Source organism: Macaca fascicularis, chromosome 8, assembly GCF_037993035.2.
Source record: "Macaca fascicularis isolate 582-1 chromosome 8, T2T-MFA8v1.1".
Lineage (NCBI taxonomy): Eukaryota > Metazoa > Chordata > Mammalia > Primates > Cercopithecidae > Macaca > Macaca fascicularis.
Window position 1 is genome coordinate 121,914,764 of NC_088382.1, and position 22,178 is coordinate 121,936,941.

General features: G+C 34.2%; 1 protein-coding gene across 6 annotated transcripts in view; it reads right to left on the bottom strand.

Moving 5' to 3' along the window:
* CSMD3 (CUB and Sushi multiple domains 3) overlaps positions 1-22,178 on the bottom strand; it is a 1,225,248-nt gene that overhangs the window by 81,893 nt on the left and 1,121,177 nt on the right. For all 6 annotated transcript variants that reach the window (XM_045398613.2, XM_045398612.2, XM_045398610.2 and 3 more), the window contains 5 exons: positions 15,498-15,578; positions 14,418-14,531; positions 10,002-10,190; positions 9,479-9,625; positions 6,666-6,854 (listed from right to left, as the gene is read on the bottom strand). In XM_045398613.2, coding sequence (XP_045254548.2) covers positions 6,666-6,854; positions 9,479-9,625; positions 10,002-10,190; positions 14,418-14,531; positions 15,498-15,578 — 720 coding nt within the window. The remainder of the gene's footprint in view (positions 1-6,665; positions 6,855-9,478; positions 9,626-10,001; positions 10,191-14,417; positions 14,532-15,497; positions 15,579-22,178) is intronic.

Below are 22,178 nucleotides of genomic sequence, written 5' to 3' on the forward strand. Positions count from 1 at the left end.
TTCTTTATTAGTCTGGCTAGTGGTCTGTCAATTTTGTTGATCTTTTCCAAAAACCAACTCCTGGATTCATTGATTTTTTGGAGGGTTTTTTGTGTCTCTATCTCCTTCAGTTCTGCTCTGATCTTAGTTATTTCTTGCCTTCTGCTAGCTTTCGAATGTGTTTGCTCTTGCTTCTCTGGTTCTTTTAATTGCGATGTTAGAGTGTCAATTTTAGATCTTTCCTGCTTTCTCTTGTGGGCATTTAGTGCTATAAATTTCCCTCTACACACTGCTTTAAATGTGTCCCAGAGATTCTGGTATGTTGTATCTTTGTTCTCATTGGTTTCAAAGAACATCTTTATTTCTGCCTTCATTTTGTTATGTACCCAGTAGTCATTCAGGAGCAGGTTGTTCAGTTTCCATGTAGTTGAGCGGTTTTGATTGAGTTTCTTAGTCCTGAGTTCTAGTTTGATTGCACTGTGGTCTGAGAGACAGTTTGTTATAATTTCTGTTCTTGTACATTTGCTGAGGAGTGCTTTACTTCCTATTACGTGGTGGATTTTGGAGTAAGTACGATGTGGTGCTGAGAAGAATGTATATTCTGTTGATTTGGGGTGGAGAGTTCTATAGATGTCTATTAGGTCTCCTTGCTACAGAGATGAGTTCAATTCCTGGATATCCTTGTTAACTTTCTGTCTCGTTGATCTGTCTAATGTTGACAGTGGAGTGTTGAAGTCTCCCATTATTATTGTATGGGAGTCTAAGTCTCTTTGTAAGTCTCTAAGGACTTGCTTTATGAATCTGGGTGCTCCTGTATTGGGTGCATATATATTTAGGATAGTTAGCTCTTCCTGTTGAACTGATCCCTTTACCATTATGTAATGGCCTTCTTTGTCTCTTTTGATCTTTGATGGTTTAAAGTCTGTTTTATCAGAGACTAGTATTGCAACCCCCGCTTGTTTTTGTTCTCCATTTGCTTGGTAGATCTTCCTCCATCCCTTTATTTTGAGCCTATGTATGACTCTGCGTGTGAGATGGGTCTCCTGAATACAGCAGACTGATGGGTCTTGACTCTTTATCCAGTTTGCCAGTCTGTGTCTTTTAATTGGAGCATTTAGTCCATTTACATTTAAGGTTAAGATTGTTATGTGTGAACTTGATCCTGCCATTATGATATTAACTGGTTATTTTGCTCGTTAGTTCATGCAGTTTCTTCCTAGCCTCGATGGTCTTTACATTTTGGCATGTTTTTGCAATGGCTGGTACCGGTTGTTCCTTTCCATGTTGAGTGCTTCCTTCAGGGTCTCTTGTAAGGCAGGCCTAGTGGTGACAAAATCTCTAAGCATTTGTTTATCTGTAAAGGATTTTATTTCTCCTTCACTTATGAAACTTAGTTTGGCTGGATATGAAATTCTGGGTTGAAAATTCTTTTCTTTAAGAATGTTGAATATTGGCCCCCACTCTCTTCTGGCTTGTAGAGTTTCTGCCGAGAGATCTGCTGTTAGTCTGATGGGCTTCCCTTTGTGGGTAACCCGACCTTTCTCTCTGGCTGCCCTTAAGATTTTTTCCTTCATTTCAACTTTGGTGAATCTGGCAATTATGTGTCTTGGAGTTCCTCTTCTCGAGGAGTATCTTTGTGGTGTTCTCTGTATTTCCTGGATTTGAATGTTGGCCTGCCCTACTAGGTTGGGGAAGTTCTCCTGGATGATATCCTGAAGAGTGTTTTCCAACTTGGTTCCATTTTCCCCCTCACTTTCAGGCACCCCAATCAGACATAGATTTGGTCTTTTTACATAATCCCATACTTCTTGCAGGCTTTGTTCATTTCTTTTTCTTCTTTGTTCTTTTGGTTTCTCTTCTCGCTTCATTTCATTCATTTGATCCTCAATCGCTGATACTCTTTCTTCCAGTTGATCGAGTCGGTTACTGAAGCTTGTGCATTTGTCACGTATTTCTCGTGTCATGGTTTTCATCTCTTTCATTTCGTTTATGACCTTCTCTGCATTAATTACTCTAGCCATCAATTCTTCCACTTTTTTTTCAAGATTTTTAGTTTCTTTGCACTGGGTACGTAATTCCTCCTTTAGCTCTGAGAAATTTGATGGACTGAAGCCTTCTTCTCTCATCTCGTCAAAGTCATTCTCCGTCCAGCTTTGATCCGTTGCTGGCGATGAGCTGCGCTCCTTTGCCGGGGGAGATGCGCTCTTATTTTTTGAATTTCCAGCTTTTCTGCCCTGCTTTTTCCCCATCTTTGTGGTTTTATCTGCCTCTGGTCTTTGATGATGGTGATGTACTGATGGGGTTTTGGTGTAGGTGTCCTTCCTGTTTGATAGTTTTCCTTCTAACAGTCAGGACCTTCAATCTCCGTTGGAGATTGCTTGAGGTCCACTCCAGACCCTGTTTGCCTGGGTATCAGCAGCAGAGGCTGCAGAAGATAGAATATTTCTGAACAGCGAGTGTACCTGCCTGATTCTTGCTTTGGAAGCTTCCTCTCAGGGGTGTACTCCACCCTGTGAGGTGTGGGGTGTCAGACTGCCCCTAGTGGGGGATGTCTCCCAGTTAGGCTACTCAGGGGTCAGGGACCCACTTGAGCAGGGAGTCTGTCCCTTCTCAGATCTCAACCTCCGTGTTGGGAGATCCACTGCTCTCTTCAAAGCTGTCAGACAGAGTTGTTTGCATCTGCAGAGGTTTCGGCTGCGTTTGTTATTGCCCTGTCCCCAGAGGTGGAGTCTACAGAGACAGGCAGGTTTCCTTGAGCTGCTGTGAGCTCCACCCAGTTCGAGCTTCCCAGCAGCTTTGTTTACCTACTTAAGCCTCAGCAATGGCAGGCGCCCCTCCCCCAGCCTCGCTGCTGCCTTGCCGGTAGATCACAGACTGCTGTGCTAGCAATGAGGGAGGCTCCGTGGGTGTGGGACCCTCCCGGCCAGGTGTGGGATATGATCTCCTGGTGTGCCTGTTTGCTTAAAGCGCAGTATTGGGGTGGGAGTTACCCGATTTTCCAGGTGTTGTGTGTCTCAGTTCCCCTGGCTAGGAAAAGGGATTCCCTTCCCCCTTGCGCTTCCCAGGTGAGGCAATGCCTCGCCCTGCTTCAGCTCTCGCTGGTCGGGCTGCAGCAGCTGACCAGCACCGATCGTCTGGCACTCCCCAGTGAGATGAACCCAGTACCTCAGTTGAAAATGCAGAAATCACCGGTCTTCTGTGTCGCTCGCGCTGGGAGTTGGAGACTGGAGCTGTTCCTATTCGGCCATCTTGGTTGGCCAGGCTGGTCTCAAACTCCTAGGCTCAAGCAGTCCAGCGCCCTCTACCTTCCAAAGTTCTGGGATTACAGGCATGAACCACTGCACCTGGCCTATGTGTATCTTTATGTATCACACTCAGAGTACATATTTATACGTATCTCCACAGAAAGACTAATGTATTTGAATATGAGTGTCGTCCTAGAACCAACTGGAGTTATGTAATATCTGACATATGTATTGCATTATTGTTATAAAATAAGAAGGCTTCTGTATTATGAAAGATATCTAGCTTACAGGTTTCATACAAAGAATTACAGATTTGTATTTTCTCACATAACAGAAGAAATAAAGTACAGAAAGATATGAGTTTAGTTTAAATATTATAAATGCTGTGTACTGTTCACCCATCTTCCATTTCAACCAAAAATTGTTTCCACTTCTCTCATAAAATCTACCATTTTGCTGCTTAATTTTCATTAACCCATGTGAATTAAATATAAAATGAAAAATCTCAGTGAAATCTATGCAAAATTGTCAAAACTGAATGGCAGAATCCCTACTGCTGAATAGCTGATCTTTTGTAATTTAGTAACCTGTAAATTATGAACAGAAAAGCTGTAATGCTGACTTAAATTGTATATGCAATCTCATGTAATTATGTTATTATCCCTGCTTTCTAATTACGGAACCTCTAAAATAGTGTTGGAAAGTAAATGGTTCCCTGATGTCTGTTAAAGCAGTGTTTACATTTTCACTTAGAACTTTTGGGAATTTCAAGTTGTTATACACAATCTCCCTGCCAAAGATCATGTATTTACTGATTTTTAAAAATTAACTATTCATTGTTGGTGTAGTACAGATTGAATCTAGGTCAAAGTAAAAAGAGGTATAGTTAAATAGTATAGATTCCACATATATGTTTAGTAAAACATGGTTTCATTTTAGAACTAAAAAGAGACAACGTTCCAAAATAATGGGACAATTCGTGTGCCTGTGGATAGCTTATAATTTAACTTCTCAACTAATTTTTTTTAAAAGAAGAAAAGAAAGAAAATAAATCCAGTTCAGAAGAAAAGTCATCATAATTGAGTGGTTGTAAAAGAGACTTGTCTATACAACTCTCAGGAAATCACAAATTAAAAGTGAGACAGAGAATACAAAGTGAGTTTCCACATCACACTACATAATACTTAATTGTATGCATGGGGATGGTTTAATCTTTGCGGGGGGGATCAATAAATGGTTGTTTGATGAGAACAAAAATAAATAAAACACCTGACCAAACCCAAATAGATACAGCTGACTAATTTTCTACCTTTATGCTCACATTGTGTAACTTTATAGCTCAAAAGTAAGGATGTATAAGAAGACCTAAGAGGCAAGAAAAAGAAAAATGACTGAAAAATGCAAAATAAATTTGAAATAAAAGGTGCATTATGCAAATAGCTCTTCCAAATGACATATAAACGTTTCATTTCAATTAGTTATGTCCAAATAGAGGTCATATCCTATGAGTATTTTTTCATAATCTTTTTCTGTTTTAACAATTAGAAAAGACAAATTTTTGGAAATGGCTGCATGATTTACATATATTTTATCATTTTATTTTACCAAATATCTCATTTCCTATTCAAATTGTAAAATAATTTTAAATTAAGGACATCGAAAAAATGACTCCATATGTAAATTTCAATGAAATTATAGCACTAATTCTACAAAGCAATTTCAAATTTCAGAAAGCATGGGGTATTTTTATTTTACAAGATAGTCAATTATTCTCACAAAATATTTCTTAAGAATTATATATGTGCCTCATAGAGGTGTGTATGTTTATGTGTGCATATAAATATAAATAAAAGTAACCATTATATAACTAAAATAAAAAAGTTTAAAATTAAAAAAATAAAATTTGGAGCATTTTAATGGTTATTTAAAATATATATGATATAAGCTTATTTTATATTTTTAAATTCTATTACGAAATTTGAGATCAAAATTCTTTCCCAAACTAATTCTGGGAAATTAGTTAATACTAAGAAACTATAAATACTCCTGCTATTCATTAGTCGAAGGAAAGCAGTCGTTTTAATACGTTATTAAAATGTATCTATTCCGCATGAAGTAAATGCCTTCAGTGTTGACAACCCATTAAGGTAATGGTGCTTCCCAGAATTCTAGTAAGTGATTAATGTTTCCTTGCATCAACACAAGAAACAATAATTCTTTCATTTTGAATTTGTTTACATATGCCTTTGAAAGCTATCTTTTTATGAATTACAAATTGCACTCTAATAGGTAAAAGAAGCCATTTCAAGTGTCTGCTAATACCTATTCCTTAGTCAATTTTAACTTGCTAATGGTTGATTTTAAATTTTAATTACCTATCTTACTTTTTTTGTTTTTTATAAATGCCCACCAAAAAATAGCTAATAAGACTTCTTATTTATTAACCTAGAGTATCCTGCATTTTTTCATGTGAAAGTTCAAAGTTGCTATCTGTATATTTACATGATGAGTAGAGTTAAATAAAATACAAAATTAATTTTCATCTTGATAAAATAATGTAATGAATTAAGTATTTTAAAATTTTCAAAGTCCAATGACATTAACTTTTCTATGCAGCTGATGTTGAACTTGTCTTTATGACTATGGTTACCCTTGGGTAAGAGACTCAACTACTATTTAAAACAAGCCTTTTTTTTTTGAGACCGAGTTTCGTTCTTGTTGCCCAAGCTGGAGTGCAATTTCAGTGTTGCAATCTCAGTTCACTGCAACCTCAGCCTCCTGGGTTGAAGTCATTCTCTGGCCTCAGCCTCCCATAAAAACAAGTCTTAATCAAAAACTCTAAAACATGCCATTTTTTGATTAACAAGCTTGTTATTCTTTTTGCGGCATGATATAATGCTCAGTGCCTCGATTTTTGACAAAATACAAAGAAAAATAAAAAACGTATCTCTGATATCTCTGTTCTGCTACCTGTACCACTGAAGAAAAAAATAACTAGTGGGTTACATTTTGCTTTTAAATTTGTTGCTGTGAGAGCAAATTTTGCATGCTAAGAGTGAAACTCAGTCTTCAGTGTACTTGCCCATTCTTATTCTCTATTACCTCTCTGTAGACTTCACATTAACTCAGTCTCCCTCTCTGTTTCAATAACTGTATGACAACAAAGTAACTGGAATGGAGGATGTATGAATAAAGTATGCATACACGGGGAAAAAGTCAAGGCATATAAGTTGAATAACAATAATGAAGAATTATAGAACAGTATGTATCTTTCCCTTGGAATGTATCATTCTGCGATGTTATGCCTTGTTTTTAGGAAAGGGTTCACAATAGGCTTCCGAATATTTCTATTCTCAGAAATGTTAGTGATCCATATAAAAAAGTTAAATGGTGCTAATCTCATATTAATGTTTTTGTTCATTTTGGCATAATATACTTCACCTTGACAGGCAGGAACCGGCGCATCCCATGCATGATACCCATAGGAAGACTTTCTGCACACAGCACTGCTTTTTCCAACAAGTCGGAATCCTCGATCACAGGCCCAACGGACCACACTGTTAAGCTGCCCACCTGTCTGACTGATAATATATCCATGAGGTGGGGATTCTGGTGTACTACAGTAGAAAGCTTTTCAAAAGAAAAAAATGCTGTTTAATTAATGACCCAGAAGTTATTACCCAAAGTGATAAATACCTATACAGTGACTAGTGCTTAAAAGTAGGTCAGTGGTCATCTATATAAATTTTAATTCATATGAACTTCATATTGTGCTGTATCCTCTTTTGAAAATAATCTACTGACATAACTTTTGGGAGACATAATTAACTCTGAGCTTTCTTCCAATTTATATTGTCACCTAAAACGTCTTCTGAATTGAAATGTATTTTCAAAACACCCTGGAGGTTCAAAAGCCCAACAAATATCTAAATGAATTTTGGAAACTGCATTTCCTGTCATTTGGGGGACCTAAATGCCACAGCCTTGGTAGCAATATTTTAGAGCATGTCGTTTACATGTCACTTCGAAGTTATATCCAGACACCTCTATCATGTTAGGTCATACATTTCATTTTGGTTGATGTCTAAAATAATACCCCACATTCCATAATCCTCTTTCCCAGTCTATTAAAGGGTTTCCAATCTGTCAAGAGCGTTTACATATTATGATAGAAATTGCCAATAAAATAAAAAAGTTTTTCATCTCCTGATGTTTGAAATGCCAACAGATAATGTCAAATAGCTTTTTCATATATATGTACTTTTGAGAATATTCAGCATAGCAGGTTCCATTTACCTTTTGAAACTTTAGTGAATTCATCTGAGAAAAATGGGGCTTTGGGGGTAAATAGTAAGAAAAAAATTGGACTTAGGATATATATGTCATAACCTGTCATTTCTAAAGGCAAAAATACATATTCAATATGTCAAGCTGTTCTTGGGGGCTAAAAGTGATATTTGCATTATATTTATATCCAAGTTTGTCAGAAATAATAAGAACAAGGATTGGTCTATAACACGGTTAATCTAATGCTTATAATTGTTTAATTTGGGTAGTTTTATATTATGTATCATGAATTTAATGTGCTGACTTTTAAATGCCCTATTTGGGCAAAAGTTTAATAAAAAGACATTTACATTGTTCATATTACAGAAACATAAGCTCAATAATGAAAATTCTTCAAGATGACTGGTTATACCCTATATTTCTTTTCTTTTTCTTTTCTTTTTTTTTTTTTTTTGAGAAGTTTTGCTCTTGTTGCCAAGCTGGAGTCCAATGGCGCGATCTCAGCTCACTGCAACCCCCACCTCCTGGAGTCAAGTGATTCTCCTGCCTCAACCTCCCTAGTAAGTGAGATTACAGGTGCCCACTACCACGCCTAGCTAATTTTTTGTATTTTTAGTAGAGAGGGGGTTTCACTATGTTGGCCAGGCTGGTCTCGAACTCCTGACCTCAGACAATCCACCTTCCTCAGTCTCCCAAAGTACTGGGATCACAGGCATGAGCCACCGTGCCTGGTCACATTTCAATTTTTTAAAACACTTCTACTTTGATTGCATAATAAATTATTTTCAATGTAATAGAAACTTATTGTAGGATACAATTATGTACATAGTAGTAATAGGCTGTCAGTGACAAGTTATTCTAATATGTAAAATACAAATTATTAATAAATTAAAATCAAACTATCATCTCAGAGTTTTAAAATCAAGGGAATTGAACAGAATTATTCTATTCATACATTTTATATGTAGTTGTAAATTTGTATAAATGAGTAAAATTCAAGAGTATACTTTTTAGAACTGAAATTCAGAATTTATCTGTCTATTCCCAGAATCATAGTGTCAGAGTTGTTTATAAAACATTTATAAAAGCAATTTTCAGTTGTACTGATTACCAATGACACATGATTTGGGAGGCACTGTGTGAACACGGTATAGAAAGAGACAGCTGACTGATTCCGAGGGATTCTGCTATTGAGCACATATCCATGGCCTCTGACATGATTTAGAATGGTCTCTGACATGATTTAGAAGGGCAGTTAACAAAAGGAACATAACCTTCACATAATGGAGGACTATTTATGTACATTTACTCAACAAGAAATTCCTTATTGGTTCAGTATGAGTAGACCTTATAAACAGGAAGACATAGAAAAATCTATGTCACCTTGGTATTAAAAAGAATTTCCAGCCTACATCTTTCTAAATATTGTGCAAGGAAAAGCAGTAGTGACAAAACATTTCTGTTTTTTAAAAACTGAAGGCTTGTAAATGATGTGTTTGTTACCCTCTCTTTCAATATTTAAGATATTTTAACAAGTATCACAAATAGATGGATAAAAATTAAAACAAAGATTTTGACCACTGTTGTTTATCCTCTGTTTAAACCTGTAATTTAAAGGAGTTATTAAATAGTTCAGATAACACACAGCTGAGCAACACTATTAATATTTTTTGTCAGTTCAAGGAAAACAAACCTTTTTTTAAGTATTAAAAATTGCAGTTTAATTTATAACTGACTTATATAAGTTATAAATATTCTAAATGCTTTTAATATTTTACAAAATCATATGAGGGATGTAGAATTATTATCATTACAATAGGAAATAGAGAGGTTACGTAAATTGTCCAATAACCATCAATGGAGGAGCTGTGATTTGAATTCATGACTGAGTAGTGTCTCTGCTCCTTAATCATAATCATACTGAAGATGCTAGAGAGATCTGTCCTGAAGTTAAAAGTTTTACATACCTATATATCTTATCCGAAATCCTTTTTTGTTATTGCCATGATCTGCTGACCACTGAAGAAATACTTCATGACCGTTGCTTGTTATATTAAAAGCAGATGAATAATCCCCACTGAGGGAAATAAGCACTGGACTTTGAATATTTGGTCCTTTGGGAAAATAATAAAACAATTTAGATAAAACTAATTATATTCTCATTCATCTTTAGTATTTTGTATCTTTAGAATAGTATTAAATATGGTTAAATTGCTTCACCATCAATCTACCTCATTAACAATAACTGAAAGCATAAAATGTTTGTTTTAAGCATTTTAATTCTATAGCTAAACAATGTATAATTTGTAAAATAATAATGGAGCTAACTATAATTTTCACATAGTATAGGAGGAAATTTAATGTTGATGCTTCTAAAAATATTTGTAAGATAAACTCACATAAGCAGCTGTTTATACTCAAAGTTTACATGTATAATTAGAACATTTGGACTTAATTGATGAATATCCAAAAAATATAACCCTTAGTTACCATCATACACCTGAAGAACATCAAATTCTTTTTCTGTCTGGAAGAATTCTACAAATATGGTGATATTATAACCCTTTTCCACTGAAATGCTCCATGCACACATTTGAAGATTTGGGTAACTGTCAGGATATCCAGGGCTCAATATGACTCCAGTAGAATCTAGCCGTAATTCATTGGCAGGACAGAGCACTGTCAAAGAAAAATGCCATTAAATAGTGCTAGGTTTTTAGAGCCTCAGTGAAAACTGTATTTTAGATACTGAGTATTCTGCTTTCATGTTCAATAGCTATAAGGATGATACGTTGAATTATTTGTTAGAAGAGACAAGCTGTATTAAACTTATGATTCAAAAGCTGGAGGAATGACCTAAAAATTTATAGTATTGATTTATTTTTTTATTACATGGAAGATGTACCGCTTTCTGGACATAAATAAATACATAAATAAAATATAAGCCATTTAATTCCTCATCTTTCTTCACATTTTTCCCAACCTTTCCTAATCTTATGTTCTCCCACCTCTGCCTGTCTTATCTATGTCTTTGCCTTACGTCTTTCTTTCCTTACTTTTTAACTGACTCTCTTCTCTCTTAAACCTTCTACTCACTCAGAGAAACTGCCCTCTCTCAAAGTATTCATTTCAGGTAAAGTCATTTCTGATATTAGGGATATATTTACCACGACGATTTAACAAAATTCTGGGTCACAGTTGCCTTTCAGCTCTTTACACCATCTCCAGGCCATAAATATAGCCCAAAGCACAAACTCATTTTATATAATAATAATAATCCCTCTGCTTTAACATCATATACATATATATACACATATATAAAAACACTTATAAAAACACAGAAAATATTTTATATATTGACAAAACAACATAATTATGGTCTAACAGCCTGCAACATATAGCAAATTTTAGTTGTTGGCCTCAATTGCATTATGTATCAGACCAAAATTATGAACATCTACTTAAATTTGGATTTAGAATGAAGAGTATGACTAAGTTGATCCAGCCCTTTTTACTCAAATTATGCCATTTTAACCTCTTACAATTTTTTTTTTGAAGTTCTGTGGTGTGAAAAGAGTATTGGAATTATTTAGTATGGTCCATTGTGCAAAAGTAAACCAATATGCACCAAACAGGATTTACTTCAATATAAGGAAGAACTTTCTATTTGTCAGAATAGCATAATGGCCATAGGAAAATGTCTTATGAACATAATTGCTAACAAGTTTTAAACTTAGACTGCACTATCTGCTGAATGTTCTTACTAAGAACATTTAGACAACTGAACGAATGGGTAAACTAGATAATTTTTGATGATTTGGTTAATAGAAATACATCCCATGCCATTTCCTAATTCAACCACTATACCTTAACTTTCATTTTGGAGTTAAATAGCATTGTTTCTCAAAATAATTAGAGCAACATTTTAAGAAGAATTCCTGCTTTTCCATGTTTATTTGAATGAGTTAGGACCAAAAACTACTAATGTAGTTTCTGGAAAATAATAAATAGATGAAGAACTTATATATTCATAGTGTTCAGGGTACAAGGACAATTAAATATTTTGAGTTATAAAGTCTCCAACAAATATAGGGGTAGAAAAGAGTAAGTAACATAGTGGATTATGGAAGCTTATGATTGCTCTGTTAACATGTTAATAACTTGAAAAGAAAAGACTACTTGAAAACTGGCCAGAACTAATACATGACTTTTTGAAAACTGACTATATAATAGAGTTTAAAATATAGTATAGATAAAGCTAAGAGTTATTTTCTACTTTTTTTGGATATTACTTCAGTTCCTTCCGCTTCAACCCAGGATTTTCCTTCATGGATATAATTTTGAGATTAAAAATATTGAATAACTGGCATCAGGTCATTTGTTCTCCACCTAAAAAGAGAACTCTGACATTGCTTTTCAAAAAATTTAAAAACACATAAAAAAGAAAAAGATAAACCTGAAGACTGGAAACCATATGGAATTTATGAGTCAAAGACAAAAAAGTAGTAAATATGTGGCTACGACAGATTGAAATGAGTGGTATGATCCAATATACTTTACTACAAATACACAAATTAACATATTCTCACATTGTCTAACATATAGCAAGAAGCTTGACAGTCACCTAGAATAACAGTAAATATTTGTTGATTGTAACTATATGCTAAGACACTGTTAAACACCATTGGTACATTCTCTCTCTTATCACAACTTTAAAAATCTGTAGACTTTTTATCCCCATTGTAAATACGAGAAAACTGATGGCCAGAAAGTTTAAAGTGCTCAAAGTCTCCCAGATTCAGTTGGAGCCAATGTTTTTAAACCAGAAAATGGAAGCATCCATTAGATTTCACTTACAACAAACTCTACAGAAAATCATATTTGATATTATTTTCCATGTTTTAAGTGAGACACACAGAGCTACAGAGCATCTAAAGAAGAAGAGAGAACAAAAATGATACTGCTATGTTTTTAGGAAAAGACAAAAAATATTTTAATGGACTAAAAACGATGTAGATTAATTCTAGCCTATTCCAAATGACTGTCTTAGCAAGCTTGTGTAATAAACTCAACAAAGCAAAAATGTAAAGTCAGCTTTTTGGCTTAAATGCCTGGTGAACTAATTAATAGAGAAACTCTACATAAACTCATTCTAAAGGATGATTTATTAACTTAATTGGCTAGTATCTGAAGTGTTATCAGGGACAAAAATTTACTCTGTTTTCTATATTCTCCACAGCACACAGAACAAGTTCAATTACTAATTTACAGGAGATTCCAATTTGGGGAATAAGACATTGAAAGTCTGAGAGACAAAAAAATTGTAAAATATCTAGCTTATCTGAATGTTATATTTACTTTAATTTTTATAAAATTTATTGAATTGGGATTCAGATATAAGAACAAGAGGCTTGCCCTCCAAGAACTCCCAATGTAGTTTTTATTGGGGTCAAGACAGAATGCAGTTATATAATTGGCTCATTGACATATCCCATGTCTGCTCAACTTTTTTTCCCATGTGTAAGCCCTCAAATGTTGAGCCTCTGTCTTCTCTATTTGTGTATCTAAATATCTGAATATGAAACCTACATAATTCTAAAGGTCTAGAGAGTAGCCTTACATGAAGGAAAAAGCTGAATGAATGACATCTAAATGTCTGGAATATATAAGTGATAGACTTCAGAATTCTCAACCAACTTCAAGATGTTCTAATAGCATTAAGACCATGAGAAATTCTCACACTGGCTCCCATTTATACCCTCAAACCTGCTTTTCTGCTTATCTTTTTGCTACCATCAAAGCCTCCTGTAATCTTTTTATCTTCTTGTAAGGCTTTCAATTATCATATGTTTAGAATAAAAATCAGAAGTTACTTTAGACTTGTGATAGCAGCTAAGATACTGCACAGGAAACAGATTTCCAGTATTCTCAGGAATTAATCCCAAAGAAGGAATTAATCCAAAAAAAGCTAGAAAGAATAATAAAATACAACTCAATTGTATTCAACTTAATCAACATTTATGATAATTGTGTGTTAGGCTCTGTTCTGGGCCTAGGGGCTACACAAATGAAGAGTAAATGTTTTTTGAACATCACAGCTTAGCACATCATTCAAGGTCTATCTTTGCCTTACTCTTTTAACGCAGTGAATCCTTGAAGTCCATGCCCTGTTGTTTTTCACTTCTCTATCTTTGCATATGTATCTGCCACTTAGACCACCCTCTCTCTCGCTCTGTTCTACCAGAATAAGTCTCACTGTCATTTGGAATTGTATCTCATGACTCAGGCAACAATGCTTCCACCAAGCTTTCCCTGCCCCATAAGTGGCTAAAAATTATATGAATCTACAGCTTCCTGGTCTCTTTCCCTAAACACTGTACTGCTATCCCCTGTATGACTGCCATAGTACCTTTCCATGACACATCCACAGCAAGGGCCACTTAAAATTTATTTATTTTTTGTTACTTTGCTTGTTTATTTGCTTTTTTTCCTCAGATCCTCATTATATAACAGGTACTCAATAAAGTTTAATAAGTCTAGTGGTTAGATCGGAAGCTCTTTCTAAGTAAAAAAAATCAACATTGAAACCTTTATTTTAAGTGATTTCCCTTTCTCTCCACCTCCATTCCCACCCCGAAGAGCAAAATAATTGGAGTAAGTTGAACGGACTTCATGCTAAACCAGAAAAATTTACCCTTGAAAGAATCAAAGATGTTTAGAGTTAAATCTGATGAACAGTGGATTATTTCTAAATGAAATAGCACATATGAGTTATAAAACTTATAGCATTGCTTCCAGTTAAATATTTCTTATTTATATAAACAGATTTTTCTCAGTCTTACCTATATTAAGTTAAACATAAAGCAAATATTTTAGAAATAGATAACCATAAGAACTATTGAATACCTTGACAAACTGGAGGTGCTCCATCCATCTGCAGTCGTTCTCCTAATCTGCAGGTCAGAATTGCATTACCAACTAAAGTAAATCCTGGAAGACACTGATACCTAATAATATCACCTATTAAAAAAAAGAGGGGAGGTTTCATATAAGCAACAAGGTGATGATAAAAATAAATATTTCAATTGTAAGAGAATATTTTATCCTTTAGTTATTTTCAATCAGTATAAAAATGTTATTAGGTATAAGTAGGAGTTATATTCAAAATATTGAAAAACCAGTATATAATAGTCATTGATCAATGAGGACCGAAGGCAAAAGTGAACTGCCATTCCCTCTGTACTGGTGCATGCTGACTGGATATAAGCAATAGTCATAATGAAATAATTTAGTTGATATAGGTGAGATAGGCAACAAAAATACAGCAAGTAGTTAGAAGGCTTTCTATTTATTGCTTTTGTATCTGAATTAAAGTTACATCGGTCACTAATAGTTTCTTTGTGTGTTTCAACCAAAATCAATATAATAATAATAATCAATAATAAAAGTTTACTATGGCAACATTAAGATGTCTTCGTATATAATTTTTTTCAAACTGTGTGGCATTAATTATTTGGGTTGAACTTCCAACTCAGTTTTAAACCAACTTTATGATTAAACTGAGTAGAATCGACTAAGCATTTTCCAAGATATGAAAATGAAATATGACTTCTAATATGCCCTACAAACCATTCATTCTGCCAAGTCAGGCATAGGTCTGAATTCAAAGAACAAAGGTTAGAACTACAGTGTCAGAAGGCAGCAAAATAACAGTTTGGAAAGAACCATCAGAGTAAAGTTAACGGGTTCAAATTTTAATACGTTTTCTAATTGTACATTCCAGAAAAACAAAATTACTTTTTCTTCTCTAATATTCCCTTTCCTCTTTTCACTCCTCTCCCTTCTTAAAAATTCTAAATAATCTCTATCAACACAGGGAATGAGGATCTCAAGTCAGGCTATTACTATTCTTTATTTTGGCTTATTTTTAAGCAAATAGTTCTGCCAGCTGTATGTTTTCCTTGAAAATAATTTAACAGCCTTTACCTATTTCAAATTCATCATCTTCCGTCAACATTTCAGCATTGGGTACAGGTGGTGGAGGTTGGCACACCCTTAGTTGATAGGCTATAAAAATAAACAATGTGTTTATTCCTTTTTTGAGCAGCTACATGTATTCACATATGCAAAAAAAACAAGAAAATTATCAAAGGTTGTTCAAAAAGAATAAAAATAAATTACATAATTTATCAAGTTTCAATTACATCTTTATTTTTAAAAATATACTACAACATTACAAAATATTTTCCCATGGTAACAATGCTTACTTTTTATTCCTTATTTCTTACCCTTATTCTAGTCCTTCTTGTTACGTGGTTCAAAACACTTTGTTTTTTTCCTCCTTTGCATGATCACAATTTGGAATCATGTATTCATGTTTGCTTACTTGCTCAATGCCTATCTTTCCCAATACACATCACTGAATCCCCTGAACTTACCCTTAGCAAAGTGCATGGCATACAGCAATAATTGCAAACAAATACTCAGTGTTTACTTTATTCCAGGCAATATTATAAATACTTAACTCAATCCTCGCAAAAAAAAAAAAAAAAAAAAAAAAATTCTTATTTAATTTATGTTACTATTTCTTAATTGCCCCCATTCTTTAAAAAAGAAAACTGTTAAAGAGAGTTAAAAGTTTTCCCAAATCACATAGCTATAACATGACAGAGCTGAGGTTTGAACCTAGGTAGCCTGGCTCCAGAGCCTTGTCTCACCATGCTACTTTAATATAATTATAAGATGTCTGTTTGTCAAATGTCATGTTTCTAATTATTATATCATTTGAACAGGTCATCCTATTGGATTACATTGGCATTTGTAATCCAATTTGTAATTGAAAGGCCACCATGACAAAGTCTCTATGAATCCAAGCTTCATGCCTACTATCCCCACATGATATCTAAAATCTACAACAAAATCCTTTGCTTGATTGAAGTCTTTTTTTATCTTAAAGTCTTCCAAAAATGTACTATACTCATATTCATTCAGGAAACATGTTTTATACTATTATAACATCTGAGGCAAATTGTTTTATATGCCTATTTTTACTACTTAAACTTAGAAGTTCTTTATGTACTCAATGTGCCGATAAAGAGAATGAGACTCAAAAGACACAGTAGCTTATACAAGACCACACAAATAGTATAGGACATAGACAAAAATTGAAGTGTATATCCTCTAATTTCAAAGTGCATTCAACACTACTCCTATTGCAAAAAAAAAAAAAAAAAAAAAAGTATTATGTGAGCATTGAAGAGTATCAACTAGACCAGGTCAGGAAGATTCCTACAGTAGGAAAAGAATGAGATATACTTGAAAGAAGGAGTAAAATTTTTCCAGTTCTAAAGAGTAATCCTGAGGAGAAGAGCATTTCAGGTGGAGGATAAAACTTGAACAAAAACTTGGGCAAAGCATAAAATCATTAATTCATCATCATCCAACAAAAAGCTACTTATAAGAGATTAATTGGCTAATAAATGTTCAGGTTACTAAGGATAAATAAAAGAAAAACTTTTCAAAATGTAGATCTAGAGAGATGAAACAAAAAATAAATGTGTTTTAATTTTCTTCTGCAAATTGTTATCTGTCCCTTCAAACACCTTCCTTCCAGTAGTTTAGCCTGTTTATAAAAGCACTTGTTGTGCATGGATGTTAATTTGCAAGTAAAACACCACTGTACAGAAGAGTTACTGCTAGAGAAGAAAGACTTGCTGGGAAAGAACTCCATAGCATAAAGTATAACCCAGATTTTTGATAAAATGTTTGGTGGATAGTAACTAGGAATTTTGAAAATTGTTTTCCTGAACTTATTACTTAAAGGGGGTACAGTGATAAAGGTAAAAGGTAATTGTAAGAAATGCCAAAAATGTAAGAAAAAAGGGAGAAGACATGGGGAGCCCTACACAGAGAAATCTTTCTGAGACTATGCTTTAGAGAAGATTTTGACTGGTCTTATCATAGAATAGAGATCAACTCAGAAATTACAGAAATGTAGAGATGCTCATGTCTGTATTATTTTGCTTGTGCTTTCCTGTGAAGTTATTTTAATCTTCATGCTAATCCCAAATTGTTTTATTATTTTAAATAAGAAACATTTTTTATGTGGAATCCATGACTATTATCATCTGTGGAATATGCTGAGAATGACCTAGATAACTCAGTTGCAGGATTTAAAAGATCAAAGGTTGTAATTTTTTACTAAAGAAGACTATGATGCTCAGAGTTATTATGTTACTTTTCCAAGACCATGTGGGTGCTGTAAGCTAATGTCTTATTCTCTGTTCTTTCCTATCGCTGTCAGTTTTATAAAATGTATCCCTAAAAGTTAAGGGATCACTGTCAGCCCATGGAGGGTCTGAGGTATAATTTCCTTACCTCCCAACTCTATTTCAAGGAGAACAATTCTATTCTTATCAACTTTATAAATTTGAATTCTGAACAAACTTTCCTTTAAATAAACTTTCTACATTGTTACCTAAGTGATTCCCTTGATTCCTTTGGCTAAAATTCTGACTTTGTGTCTCAATTCCCAATTCTATATTGCCAGGCTAAAAATCTTTTGTGATCTCTTCACGCCTCCCTTTCCCACCCCTCACTGTTATTTTCTAATCACAGAACCCTTTTCGTGGCACATGTAAACACGACTTGTTCAAAGTGTGTTATTTTCCATTTATTTGCATACTTGTTCATTGGGTCCCTATGTAGACTTTCAGAGGCTATTTGTTTATCTACCTTTTTCACTATCCAGGAATTAGTTCTTGTCACTATACTTACAATTCAACTAATATTTGCTGATAACTGACAGAGTGTAGGTTTCTTCAGGAGGGAAACAACCTCTCAACAGTCTTCCCTAGGATGACTCCCAACTTTAAAATTGCCAGTGGGGATGAAATAGAAACAACTGAGTGTCAGAGAATGCTACACATTGAAATATAGGCAAGATCTGGCTAAAATACTTTTCAAGGTCGAACTATGTAATTTTGAATAAATAGTAAAAGAGAAAGGAATAATGAAAAACAAACAAACAAACCTCTTTTCATCTGTTTCTCTTTTAACTTTTGAAGGCCAAGCACTACAAAAGTTTCAATCGTAAGCAGCTCACAGAAATTCTGTTTTCAAACTTCATCAATCTCTAGTAGTATGTTCTTTAACATAACTTTATGATTTGTCCTACGTCTTTCCAATCTTGCTACCAACATCTCAGTCTAGATTCCTGCCATTTCATTCCTGATGTACTGGGTTGAATAGTTTCACCTAAAATTCATGCCTTTCCTGGAACCTAAAAATGTTATTTGAAATAGGATTGTTGCAGACGTAATTGGTTAACTTAAAGTTGTATAGAATTATGGGGATAACCTTAATTCAATATGACTAGTGTCCTTATAAAATGAAAAGAGACACGGAGATGTTCACACAGGGAAGACGGCACATGATGATAAAGGCTCAAACTGTGGTGATTCATCTATAAGCTAAGGAATGCCAAAGATTGCTTTGAAGCCATCAGTTTGTGGTACTTTGTTTCAGCAGCCCAAGTAAACTAATACGCCTGTGTTATTAAATTGGCCTATAGTGTGTTCCTTACCTTCAGTGTCTCCCTGATACTACCCTTCTTACATTCACTTCACTAGATGTAAGGCAGTATTTATCTGGAATCCACTGTGTACAAAGGACTCTGAAAATTCCTTTACATGCCTCTTTCATTAATCAATAAAATGCCACATCAAAATATGTGTAAATTACTCATGTTACCAAAAGAGATACTAAATTTCATAATGGCTGAATTGTTTGCCCAATTCACACAGCCAGAATTTGAACCAAGTTCCACTATAAAATTAAGACACATTGTCTCCCAGATTTATAGATAAATAAACTTCATTTGGAATATCATTTTGTCACTGCTATTTCCCTGTTATCAATTTGCAGCGTTTTTTTTTAATGGCCTACAGATTGATTTATCATCTTAGATAAAGCAAGATCGTTACCCTAATTCTCACCAATCCCTCACATGAGATGTCTGCTATATCCGGCTGAACTTTCCTGGGTCCTTTGTATTTGCCATGTTCATTTCCTATCCCACACCTTCATTTTTGGCAATCTTGCCAGCCTAGAAATTGGCACAACAATATTTAGCATTTAGTGTTTTATTGTGTTGAATTGTTTTATGTATTGGTTCATGTTCCATGTATAGCTTAAGTATTTTGTATTGTATTTGCATTTCCGACAATACCTAACACATTTAATTAAGTTGTTTATTAAATAAGTTATTATTGAGCTCCTATGATGTGCCAGATGTCAGAAACCATAATAGGTGCTGGGAATGCAAAGGTAAGCAAAGCAGACAGAAGCCTGCTCTATACATGCTAATAGTTGATGAGAAAGATATTAATTAATTAGTAGAATTTAACTAGTTGAAGCAAGGGCTGTGTGTGTGTGTGTGTGTGTGTGTGTTTTCTGGAGAGGAATGATAGCCCTGGTGAGAGAGAGGAGGGAGCGAAAAGAGCAAAAATCAGGGGCTAAATCAGACAGGACTGTACAAGTTATACTCGGGATTTCATTTATTTTAAGCTGAGACCAATGGGAGGCCTTTAAAGAGATTTAAGTTGGAGAGGAATGTGGTCAGATTTATCCTTTAAAAGATCACTGTGGCTGTAGTCAGAAATTTTTAAAAAGCACACACACAATTGGAAGAGGACAAGAGTGGATAGCAAGAGACTACTAGAATCTATGTTGCAGTGGGTGTTAAATAAACAATTGCTGATAGAGTCTACAAAACTTCATAGTGTCCCCAAATGACTTATGCATTAAATTAAAAGTCTTGATTATGACCTCCAAGGATTTCTAACTTTGTCTAATTAACTTCACCCCCACCTATTAACCAGCTTATATTTTTAGCTACAAATAAACAAAAATAGTTTATCTCCTCTACTTAAAATTCAAGTACCACTGATAGGCATGTGGCCTATCATCCTCACTTCTTAAAAAATGTTAAACCACATCTCTTCATTTTTAATACTAAATTTCAAAAAATCAAACCTGTCTACAACCTCTTACTGTAGTCTTTTTCATTACTCCATCAACAGAGTTCTCAAATGCTTGAGAGTTTAGTATTTGATGATATAGCGAAAACTTTATGTTCTATATGATTTTCTTTTGTCTCTCATTTTCTTGAAATCTGTCTTCCTAGCTCTTTTATAACTTTGAACATGACTAAAACAAGAGATGTCTTCACTGATAATGCTACATAAAGTTGATCCTTTGCAGTTAACTTTGTTTCACAGTCTGGTAATTTTCACAATCTGTAAGAATTATGTATTTGTTTACTCTCTATTTTCTTATATTTGTTTATGTATTTGTTTACTATTTTCTTATACCAGAATGTAAGCTCCATGAAAGCAGGCACTTTTGCTTTTCTTATTAACTACTAACTCTTTAGAGCATAATCCAGTGTTTGGCACATGGCAGCATTCAGTAAATATGTGCTGAATGACTAAATGCTAGATAAATGAAAGAATGAATGCTGAATTAGTGTGTATACATACATATATATATAATGTATAAGTATATATATGAATGAGTATATATGTATAATATATAACACATTCTTATGGTCTTGAGTATGGACATAGTCTAGACTCTTTGGCTCTTTGAGTTCAAATCCTGTTTTGAACACTTAAAAATTGGGAACACTTGGGCAAGTTATTTATCTTTCCACCTTGCTTTCCTCATTTATAAAATAGTAATAATTTTATGCCATCCCAAAGGGCAGTTATGATAATCAAATGGGTTTACACATGCAAAGCACTTGGAATACTGTCTGGCACATTTTAAGCATTTTAAGCTTATCTTTTAATAAGAATAAACCACTATGATATCAAATTGGGATTCTATTTCTTCAAGATATTTGATATTCATAAATAAATAACATAAATATTAATAATTCCTGCTTTTCTTAACTTTCACTTCTTATTTCTAAAGGACATTTTGATTTGGCAATTATTTACAGAATTATGAATAAAATTGAGACATCTCATCTTTCTTGGTCAAAGAAAAGGGTGTAATGACTGTGAGATGTGATGCATCAGACGTTTTGTAATTGAAGGCAACAAAGGGGAATTAAACGTGCAGCTCTGCTTCTCTTTCTGAATGTGTTTCTATCAAACCAATCAACATCATAAAAAATATACATAATCCAGTTTGTATTGATAACTACACTTGTGCACAAAGCAGGCTGATCAAATATTTACTCTAGAACCAGACCAATGGTTCAAATCTCGGTCTGCTGTTTGCTACTTCCATCACCGTAGGCAAACTGCTAAGAATCTGCTTCAGTTATCTCATCTGTAAAATAGACATAAAGCCAAGATTGAGTTAAAATATTATAAAGTGCTTTGAATAAGGCCTGAGTGTATTACCAGTTAAGAGGGAGGGTACATCCCCTGTTTGACAAATATTGGCATCAGCATTTCTGCTGTGATGATGTTTGTACCCGATACACATATAACTTCAATCTGACGTGACCTTCCTCAGAATGGGTCATTCGAAGCACCCATGTGACTTCACAGAACGTATCTAACCACTTGTTTGTTTCTATTCTGATTTAAATTGGATATTATTGGCCAGGCACAGTAGCTCACGCCTGTAATCCCAGCACTGTGGGATGCTGAG